Source organism: Rhagoletis pomonella, unplaced genomic scaffold (genome assembly GCF_013731165.1).
Source record: "Rhagoletis pomonella isolate Grant_MI unplaced genomic scaffold, Rhpom_1.0 Rhpom_scaffold_00002, whole genome shotgun sequence".
In the NCBI taxonomy this organism is placed as follows: domain Eukaryota; kingdom Metazoa; phylum Arthropoda; class Insecta; order Diptera; family Tephritidae; genus Rhagoletis; species Rhagoletis pomonella.
Genome location: NW_023458556.1, coordinates 113387425 through 113399249, shown reverse-complemented (window position 1 = coordinate 113399249; position 11825 = coordinate 113387425). Strand labels below are relative to the sequence as shown.

Sequence of the window (11825 nt, the reverse complement as noted above, 5' to 3'; positions counted from 1 at the left end):
ATCTTCATCTTCATCTTCATCTTCATCTTCATCTTCATCTTCATCTTCATCTTCATCTTCATCTTCATCTTCATCTTCATCTTCATCTTCATCTTCATCTTCATCTTCATCTTCATCTTCATCTTCATCTTCATCTTCATCTTCATCTTCATCTTCATCTTCATCTTCATCTTCATCTTCATCCTCATCTTCATCTTCATCTTCATCTTTATCTTTTCCTTTATCCTTATCTATATCTTCATTCTTTTCTTTATTTACATATTTACATATTCACCCCACCATTGTTATTAGTTTAGGTATTTAAATCTTCCTTCCTCTTTGTCTATGTACTAAGGTTTCTTTACTTTGATTTTAATCTTTGCTTTTATCCCTTTCTTCTTCTACATACTCAACTTTACCTGCTTCCTTGCATGAATCTTAATCTACATATATGCTAATACTGCTGCTTAGCACATTTCTTTAATTCAGTATCAATATTAAAAGGTACATTTGGGAGGCATTTCCGCGCCAACCGTATACATGTAGGGCTTTAGTATTGGTGTCACTTTTGAACTGATTTTTCCGCTTTATGTTAAACTAATATGAAATTTGAAAAATTGTCTGCACATCAGCAAAATGCCTTTCTAATGATATATAATAAAAAATAATAACTTAGGGCCGTTTTCTCAAGTAACCTGTAACTTTAAAGCTCACTTTATATTTAAAGGTTGCATTAAAACTTATGATTGTGTGTAAAGTAAAGCATTTTTTTATCGATTTTATATTGCTTTACAACAAAGAAACATGCATACGTGAAAAATCAATAATAGAAATGCTAACTTTAGACATAGCTTTATTTTTAATCCAACCTTTAAATATAAAGTGAGCTTTAAAGTTAAAGGTTACTTCAGAAAACGGCACTTAGAGGTATAGTTTAGCCGTAAAAGATGTGTAAAGATTTAACGAAAGTATATCACTCGTCATACCAAGAGCGTGAGTTTATAGACATTAGGGTGCCCGTCGAAAATACTTTTTTTCAAACCCTACCCCCTAATTTTATTCGTTTTGATGCGAAATATTATAAATTTTGAATAAATATTGATGAATTACTTAGCCACACTGCTCAAGAAATCTGAAAGTCCGTTACATACACAATATAAATTCAGGGCCGTATTTAACCCTAGAATACTAATGTTCGCCTGTGAGGCGGAACGAATTCGGTTTCCGCGCGATATTTCAGGAACGCTTTTAATGATCAAAGTAAACGTTCGCGCCAACTCAGCTTAGCGCTGTACGAGGCTGTTAGCAAACGCACATTATACAGTGGCCTTGCGCGGCTGAGTTCCACGCCCTCTTGACGCCTGACAGGCGAACGTTAGTAGTAAAGGTAATTTTGTTTGCTGTACTTATTTCAGTTTTTAACATGTTTGTTGGCTATTTTCTCTTTTGAACTTAATTTTTTTTTTTTACTTTTCGAGAGGGGTTCCTATGAAGAACAAGTTCTAAAATGGTTGGAAGAAATCTCGTTGAATGGGACCGATAGTGAGAACAATTTGGAAGAAGATTTCAGTGAATGCCCCTTATGAATAAAAACTAAGCAGTTGCTTTTTCTTAAGATTTCGAACCTTTTGCTTGATTTATTCAAATAACGTAAAGGATCTGAAATTTTAAGAAAAAAGCCTTGCTTAGTGTTTATTCATAAGGCCCAATGTGATACAAAAAAGTCGATTTCATTTTTAAGTACAGGTCACAATAGAAAAGATAAACAACTAATTCCTTTTAAGTGTGAAAGTAAATACGAATAACTTTAAGATAATTTATGGATTGTTTGAGTGCGTTCGCTTTAAAATGTTTTTTTTTTAATTTTTTAAAATTACCCCTTTCAAAAATACACATAAATATGTGTTATTTTTAATACGAATTATTTTTATTAATATTAAAAAAATTATTAAATTATTTTATTTTTTTACTTTAAAAACATATGAAATATGTTTAAGCCCATTTTTTAAACAAATTTAAGGGTTTAGAAAGACAGAATTTGTACTTTTTTTCAAAGTAGCCTCACAGGCGAACGTCAGTATTAAAGGAATAAAAAATGAGGTTAGTATTCTAGGGTTAAGAAAAGTCGCCTAACTTCGACAATTTTTATGCGATTGCAATAAATGAGCTATCAGTTTATTTATAAATAGATTTAATTTTAGATAGTACTACATATTTTGAAATTGTTGAAATTATCGATGGCCAAAATTTTAAAAATTAAGAGAAATATGTTTTATTTTTTTTTATTTTACCAGATAAAAATCCCAACAAGCCAAGTCCGACAATGAATTTGTATATACCATTTTAAAGACCTATATATCCTCTTCTCAGATCATATTCGATTTTTGAAATCGAATCAAAAATAGTCACTCAAAAACTCATAAATCTACAAAATCGTATTTTCTGGCCTAAATCGACAAGTAGCGATCTCTAAATGACGTTTAAAAAGTCTATAAAAATAGGAAATAATATTTCTCATAAAAACATATAAAATTATGGGGTAGGGTCTTGAAATTTCCAAAAAAAAGCATTTTCGATGGGCACCCTATTAGACATATTTCTTAAATACTCTGAATCAAAGAGCTTACAGGCTAACAGGCTGCAGATGTACATACGTAGATAGAGAGAGAGCCTGTGGCTATCAGATAATGGAGATTTACTTTGACCACAACTTCAAGTTTCACTTCCCGAAAATGAAACCGTTCACAGCAACAAGGAGATTCAAATCTGCACAAATGAATCATCTTCTCTCAGCAACGTTCATTGACGGAAGCTCACAGACTTTTAGGCTATTCCTATCTTCATCTATCATGACGGCATAGTTGGTAAGCATAGAGGATTTTTCCCCTCAAAACTCACCTTGGTTGTACATAGATGGATCAAGGCTTTTGACTAGAAAATTCGAGGTGTGTTGAGGAATGGCGAAGATTATTACAAGCTCTTAGACAACTCATTGTTATCTCGACTTCATTCCGGGACAGCGTGGTGTTTCGAGAAATGGAGAAGCAAGCGAGTACTTGAGAAAAACGTCTGATGCTAAAATTTGACAGAGCCTTATTGGGTACGATTCCTGTAGAAGCTTCAAGTACGTGGAAGAGGTAGAAGCTAATAAGAATTTCCTTTCTTCGAGGAATCGTACGGGCAAGATTTTTTTCACGATATGCAGGAATAAATGAATTTGACGGCTGCAAAATTAGGTTCTGTTGATTCCGAATGAAGTTACGACAAGATCAGCCGCTCGTTTAATAAAGCGCCTGCTTTTATACCACAACATCTTAAACAGAACATTGTATGGCCATTTTCTCCATTTTCGATATTTATATTGAAAAAATAATTCAGTAAATCAATAAAAAGTGAAACTCCTCGTTCGTGAAGATTCACCTACCTTTACGGCAAATCTTCTTAATGCGCTTCTTTGCTTGAGCTTTAAAATATGTGGGAAGTGAAAATAAGGTAGCTTTGTGTTCGTAAGCAAAATAAATATAACACAATTTGTAGTATAATTGGTTTTCAAACCGATATAGCAGAATGAGTGGGTAGGTATGTATATAACAATCAGTCAAAGGGTTTCGGTTTATATTCGCGTGAAATAAATAAAAAACGAGAGTCAATCTCTCGGAAAATAAATTTTGCCATAAAAATCAGCCATGTTGCAAGCCGGATCTATATTTTGATGATATTTACATATATACTCATATATCGTGAGTCTTTTTTAACAAGCAATACTTATCTTATTTCAGATTCCTGAGTTGTTGCGTCGATATCCACCAACGGATCATACCGACTTTCCACTTCCCCTTGACATGGTATACTTTTGCCAACCCGAGGGTTGCACTAGTGTAGGACCCCGCCGAACTGGGTCCGCCATTCGCGATATGACATCCTTTGTATTTGCGCTCACTGACAAGGATTCGGGAAAGACCCGATATGGCATCTGTGTAAATTTCTACCGGCCCATAGAACGGCATTCAGCTAATGCAGAACGAGGCGCCTATAGTGCAAACCATGGCGCTGTTGGACTGGCACAAAGCAAACGAGGGCGACACAGCTCCGCCTTTCGACGTGAGTCCTGGCGAAAGAGCATGGAACGCAGCTCGGATTCTGCATTTAGTAGGCAAGTTGATTCTATAGTCTCTCACTCTCAAACTCATCCCAGCACAAGCAAACACAGTTTTGACAACAGCAACAGCAAAGCAAACCAATCTAATCAATCAAATTCGTTAATCATTAACTCACATGATGCTAAACGACGTATTTTTTGTAATAGTTACGGCCTCTTAACTTCTTCTAGCGACTACAGAAGTAACGTCGCTCCTAGTGATTCGGATCGTGAAATGACATCACGTCGTGATTCGGATCCACCGAATCACCACCATTCATCGTCTTATGGTCACACACAACAACAGCAACATAATCTACAACAGCAGGTGCCAAAGCTGGGTTTAATGGCACCGTCTGCGGACTCCGAGTCGGGCGGTAGCCATTCGCCATCGCCACGCGCCTCACGAAAACGCACGAAGCTGCGAAATCAGTCGCTAACTTCGCTCTGTATCATCTCACATCACCCATTTTTTTCAACGTTTCGCGAGTGTTTATTTATACTAAAGAAGCTGATCGACGCCTGCAACGAGTCCTCGTCGCCAAAGCGTTTGGGTGCCTCGCAAAAGCTAAATCGTGACAATGTGTGGACGGTGCTCACGGGACATGCCACAGAGGCTACCTCATCCATCGTGTTGCACGATGTGCGCGAGATCGAAACATGGATCTTGCGGCTGTTGTCCACACCAGTACCTGTACCTGGTTCCACGCGCGTTGAGGTATTATTCTGTATTCAAGCACTCAATGACATTATTAGTACAATGTGTGTTCCTATTTCTCTTTCTCTCTTGCAGGTTGAGGTGTTGTCGCCTACAGTACACGAACCTCTGCTCTTTGCGCTGCCAGATCACACGCGTTTCTCGCTCGTCGACTTCCCATTACACTTGCCGCTTGAGTTGTTAGGCGTAGAGACGTGTCTTAAAGTCTGGACGCTGATAATGTTGGAAAATAAAGTACTATTTCAGTCACGCGATTATAATGCGCTCTCCATGTCGGTAATGGCGTTCGTCACGATGCTCTATCCATTGGAGTATATGTTCCCCGTGATACCGCTACTGCCGACATGTTTGAGTTGCGCCGAACAACTGTTGCTGGCACCGACACCTTTCGTGATCGGTGTGCCAGCAACATTCCTAATGTACAAGAAAAACTTTCGGTAAGTGGTTGGCTGTTGGATAACCGTAATGTTTAATATTGACATTTGAACAAATAGGTTGCCGGATGATATCTGGGTGGTGGATTTGGACTCAACAAAATTGACACCGCCTACAGGAGGCTATGACGAAATTCCACCATTGCCAGAACCTGAGGGCACCATACTCAAGAATCACTTGAAACAAGTAAGTGCATTGAAGATAACGCAAAGTGGGGGTAGCAGACCGATAAATTTAGTTACTTTTACGAACCATTGGATATTTTCTAAATATTTTTGAATAATACTTTTAATGACACAATAACTGAAAGGAAATTTAAATGATTAAGTAAAAAATATACTTATTAAGCTTAAGCGCTTGTATAATATATCTTTATTCGGGTATAATTAAAATGCAATTTTTTAATTGTTTACTTTTTTAATTGAACATGCATATGTATAAAATTCATAACCTAAAATTTTTATTGACTCATTATTTTAGTGGTTTAAATATTCGATTTAATTGTTTTCCTTTTACAAAAATATTTTTATTCATCAAATTTCATGAAAAATTTTTGCTCATCAAATTTATTTTTTAAGTCAATTTCATATTCAACTTCAACGCTTATTCTTAAAGCTTTGCAATTTTTAAACGCGCTTGGAACTTTCAAAGTACTCCATATGCATACGAATTTTGCTTCTAGACTTTTGCTGCTTATGCTCTCTTCCCATTTCGCCAAGCTACTACCTACTTACTATTACTAACTACTATCTCATTCACTACATAACTGCATGTACAATTACAACGTTGACTATTCTCATACAAACTCTTTTCTTTTCGAAATTTCATTACATGAACACAGGCAATGCAACTTATGGATGAAGCTGGACTTGGTGTAAATATCTTTTATTTGTCACTAACACTTACAAAAAAAAAAGAACAATTCATTTACTAACCCATTTTTCAGTTGGCATGAGTTTTCACCTAGTTAAAATACATATATGCTTACTTTTTCGTTGTTTAAAAAAATTTAGTCCGTAGTTATACTTGAACGACTTAATTCACGTTTAATTCACGTACTTTATGCCAGACAAAACAATAAAAAGAGATTTAAAGTCTTTTGTTTGCATTAGACGTTCATTGAATTAACTTTTTTTTAACAATTTAACTTCATTTTCATGTTCATTTAGATTTTTTTCTTAAAAAACACATGTTATGTTATGTTCTTATAACCACAGGTCTATATTTAATAGATGTATACTTTATCACTGATACTTTATACACATATGTATGTGTGTGGGCTGCACGTAGCAAAAATTTCATAATTATTTTTTCTTTATTAGGCTTTGAGAGAGATTATAAGATGAGATTTTATTCCACAAGAGGCTGTAGAGGCGAAGAGACTTATTCAAATTGTGACAAGTAAGAACAGAAACTCTCTTCGGTAGTTAGTGAACGAGGCCGTTTGGTGAACAAGCGGCAAAACTAGGTTATACTAGGTTAGGATGGGTGCCCCTATAGGTGAAGTCGTACCCAGACTAATAAACTAACTGCTTTTTATATTAATATAGGGAAAGGATGGTGACGTCTTTTAGACGTCAAAACGCTCCGTTATAACAACGAAACTCTAAAAGCAGCTGATCTATATTCCCCAAAGCTTCTCGAGGTGAGGAACCTTAAACCCGTGAAAGCTGGACAAATGAAATCCAGATATTGAGATGATTCCACGTCACCAGCAATGAGACATGTGTCTTGCCCTTGACCGGTTTTATGAACTCTCTTAACCCGTGGCCATAAAGATTTATCCAACCTCCAATACAATATTTTCACCCTGCGTTCACTGAGATGACTAAAAGCCCATCTGTTCAGAAGAAAACCACACGTAGCCAGTGGATCCCAATTCTCAAGAGCGCCCTCATTGACCATGCGGATTTCCGTGACATTCCTGTGTTCTGAAAGCCAATTTAGCTTGATAGGGAAGAAACTTAATGGTATAGAGAAAGAATTCAGCCACCCGCCCCTCCCTGCCTTTTCTAACGTACCATGAATCAGCTTAGGCCACTGACTGTCGCTTAGCGATCAGAATTTGTGTTAACCATAAAGCTACATGACTGTCTCCACATCAAATAACATGAAACCATGTTGTGATCGGAGAAACGCACGCCTCAAGTAAGTAAACTCCGAGTTTCAAACATAGTCTCGGCCAAGATATGTATCCGCCTGTGTGCAGCAAAAAAATGTGCATCCAATAATACAAGAAAAGCTCTACGTTGAAAAGCTACAATCACAACAGACGGTTAATTTATTCACCACTCGACTCTATCACCTGCTCTCAGAGAGCACTCTTCAACAATCCGACATACGTGGTTCCATTTCCCGATCATGAAGTACCGCCGCCGAAGAAGTAGTTGGATTTCAGCGAGAGCCACTGGTACTATGAGGGATGTTACGCAGGAACAGAGAAAAAGTGTCTGCCTAAAGAGCCATGCTTCGATCAGGCGCAACGCGAGCTATGCGGCACCGTTATGGGGAGCTAGGGATGGATGCGAGACGTACCTGCTGTAATAAGAAGGGAGAAGCCGGAATACACCAGTGCGAAGAGCTTGAAATGCTGGCCGACAGCACAAACTCCATAAAAGAGCTTCTCAGAGAAGACTCGTGTATATTGTACCCAACTTCTGCAGATACTAATGAGGGCGTCCGATGCCATGGGTTTGCGGACGACATAGTGATCATCGCTAGAGGGAAGTTCGCAAGTACTCTCTGCGACATCGTCCAAAGAGGACTCAACCTTGCAAAAAGGTGGTGTGCAGACGTAGGTTTAAATATGAACCCTTCTAAAACAGCTATGGTCCCCTTCACCAAGAAACGAAATCTCCAGGGGACGAGGAGCTTGACCTTAGGTGGGGTCGTAATCAATGTCGCCACAGAGGTAAAGTGTCTGGGGCTTGCCCTGGACTCCAAGCTTCTGTGGAGCGCTCATGATGATGCGGTCACCTCTAAGGCTACGAAAGCGATGATGGCGTGTAAAAGTCTAACGGGAAACCCTGGGGTGCACTCCGAGGATCCTCAGATGGATGTGCACCGTGATAGTGAGACCGATAATGACATATGGTACGGTGGCTTGGGGTTCCAGGACTACCCTGGGAACGATGAGGTAGACCCTCTCTAAGATTCAACCTCTGTCATGTGTTTTCATCACGTGAGCAATGCACATATGTCTGACGGCAGTGCTGAAGGTAATGCTGGAACTCGAGCCACTGCATCTCTCAGTAGAGCAGGCTGCAAAGCGGACTCTTCTTAACTTTGCGAGAGAGGGATTCGGCGAAGGCAAGGTGTTTTTTTCCCTTTAGTCTTCAACACGCTACCCGCGTATTCAGAAAATATATTATTTATAATGTTTTTTTTACAATGTTCTTTTACAGATATAAAGCTGGTTTTATCATCTAGAAAGAGCGATAAGCTAGGTACCTACCTCCCCCTAGCTTTGTGTTGCCCAGGGTCGACATTAACAGAGAGGTGGTCTTGAAGAGAAACTTCAGGACCTACACTTATAAAAAGACGACTTCAATCCCCTGCGACCCCGATAGGACCTAAGCCTTTCCGTGCAGTGAGACCCACCACTACTAAGGAAATGCTCGGAAAGGAAAATACCAAACTGAGGGAACTGCAACTGGCTTAACACCGTGGGTCTCCATTACACCTTCTTATAGAGTGTGTGGCCGTTGCACGCAGGAGGGATAGGAGAATAGAGCGCCTGTGGACAAGAGAGGAGCTCATACAATCAATATCCCCGGGGTCTATTATGAAATTTATAGTCTCTAGGGCTAGTCGAGGTGTTGTGATGAGCTAAGGGGTGTATTTTACACCTACCGGTCGCAGTGCTGTACCTAACTATCTATCTATCTACGCCCAACTTTCAGAAATATTGACACTTTATTTACAAGTATACTCCAAGTCATATCGACCGGTGAGCTCAAAATATATTTTCACCATTAACTTGCGACGATTCATGTTTGGAAAAACTACTTAGCTTTAAACATCGAATTCAAGGCTCAGTGATTGCCGGCACATTCGTGAAATGAGCCATTGCGTGCCAGTTCACTGCGTTATGAGCTCGTAGATCTGAACTTCAACAACCCCTCGTGTGCTATATGTGTAAGTTCATGTATGTTTTATCATCACTTCTGTCCGTCTCTTACTCTCTTTCTTATATAAGTTACCAAGAATACTCTATACTCAATTATGGTTTTATGACAGTTTTGAATTTCCCATTCTTCCTCACTTAAAATGAAACTCAGATCACTCATCTCGAATATCCCCTATTCTTTCTTTATCAACCATACATACATATGTATATCGTAAAAACATGTCAGAATGTGTTCGCAAACATATATATGGCATTGCATGCGAATCTATGCATATTTAAGAAGAATCATAGATTTTGATTTCGTAATGTTCTTGTTGCTTCATTTTATTAAGTTCCATCATTGCTCAAAATTTTATAATTTCCCGATTGTACTTAATGCTATTAAAACCTTTATAAATATGCAGAAATTACTCGTTTATTAATGCCTTTTATTATTGTAATGCCAGGCGCTATCTTCTATGTCGGCTTCCAATCAGGCCATATCTGCACAACAACTTATGCCGTCGGTACGCGACAGCCTTACAGAACCAACACTTCTAGGGTGAGTTTCGATTTCTTAACGAATTTCTTGAAATTATGTTTCATATTCAAACTCTTAAAGGGTTTCGCAAGTCCGCTTGCCACTGCAGTCGCCCACACAGTCCGCGTACGCAAGCCAACGCAGCTCAATGTCGGCGCAGGGCAGCCACTCAAGGCAACCCAGCCCAATGAACTCACCAGCATTGAATCCATTTATTTATGGCACGGATGTCGACTCAGTTGACGTCGCTACGCGAGTTGCAATGGTATTTAATAGGAGCGCTGTCTTCGTTTCAGAAATCTTCCTTTAATCTAAATTATCTTCCCTTAAAGGTTCGGTTCTTTAATGCCCAAAATACTCTCGCCAATTTTGCCGAGCATACTCGCACATTGCGCCTCTATCCACGTCCCGTGGTCGCCTTTCAGATCAACAGTTTCCTACGCTCACGTCCACGTGCTTCACAGTTCCTCAATCAGTTCGCACGCACACAGGCCGTAGAGTTCCTCGCTGAATGGTCACTGACCCCAACTAATGTTGCCTTTTTGCGCGTACAAACAGGCGTGATGGATCCAGCTCAGGTTGGGGATAAGCCAAAATGGTTTGCTCACCAGCTTACCCCTATACGGTTCTCCGTATGGGATGATGGCAGCTCACTAAATGGTGCACTCCGTTCACTGAAACAACTCGAATGCCAGCCAACGGATGAAAGTGGTTCCGACTCCGAGGGTGCTGAAAGCTCAAGTTCCTCTTATTCCTCGCTGAGTGACTTTGTATCGGAAATGGTGTCTTCAGACCTGTCGCCGAGTATCCACGATGTTTTTGGTGCACACAATCGCCCACATAATGTGCCGCAAACGCTTTCATCAAATCTAGATCCAGCATTAGTTTATCATCCACCAAGTACTCTACAATACCCGGAAAGTATGTCGCACAAAGTAGAAGTTAACGAAGATGAAGAAGATCAACGTGCTGAATCGCCACTATCGTCGTCGTCGAGTCGTTCCGATCTGAGTTCCCCCAGTCGTGATTCGGAATTTGAATTCCCAGCAAAAACTGCAGGCCCCTTTGATTTAGCTGCACCAGCCGCAATACGCCTGGAGGCAACAATCAGAGCAGCAAGTGTTGATAAAGAAGCCACAGAGTCGGGAGAACCTAAAAAGTCGCCAGTGTTGGCACACAAACAACAACAGCAACAACACCAACACAGACATACCGGTGAAATGGAGCACGCAGGTGTTGAAAAGAAACGTCCAGTAAGTATTTTCATAGTTAAAGTTTAAAAAATATTTTGATTTAATGTTCTTATTTTAAATACTTTATAAAGCCCCCAATAACACCACCAGTCTCCAACATTCTCGCACGCACCGGCAGTTCTGGTTCAAGCTCAAGCAGTCCAGGGCGTCAAGGTTCACAGGGATCACTTTTTGAGAACTTCGCCTCGCACGCAAAGGAGCTGGTGCGTGAAACGACGCGTCAAAGCAGTCAGGAGGGACTACTGGCCCAAGTGGATAAGGTAAGCTTAACTCACTGATCTCTACTGCTATTACTTCCAAATATAATACTTATGGTACTTTTCATGTATGTATACATACGCACTAGGCTGTGTCATTTTTGAGCAACTTTTTTTTTCAACTAAAAAACAGGTGAAAAAAAGAGCCTCTAAAAATTTGAGCTCTTAATATTATCATTAAGTGGTGCCTGTTCCTAACTTTCCATTTCACATATAAATAACATGGGAAAAAATGTTTCGTTTTTCTTATTTTTGTAGCTTGACATATAAGCATTGTAAAAATGAACTGAAAAATTATTTTGGTAGGAAATTGAACGCTCTACAAAAAAGTTCAGATTAATTTTTTTACAGAGTGAGCCGTTCTGAAGATATTCAAACTTAAAGTTGCAAATGTAT

General features: G+C 39.2%; 1 protein-coding gene across 1 annotated transcript; it reads left to right on the top strand.

The window, feature by feature from the left end:
• Positions 1-3755: 3755 nt before the first annotated feature.
• LOC118734345 (MAP kinase-activating death domain protein) lies at positions 3756-11465 on the top strand (the record flags this gene model as incomplete). The annotated part of the gene is given in 8 exon segments (XM_036464069.1): positions 3756-4835; positions 4911-5272; positions 5330-5456; positions 6112-6144; positions 9846-9940; positions 10001-10184; positions 10252-11172; positions 11244-11465. Coding segments are annotated over 8 exon segments (3009 nt in total), but the record flags the coding sequence as incomplete, so codon positions are not given.
• Positions 11466-11825: the final 360 nt, after the last annotated feature.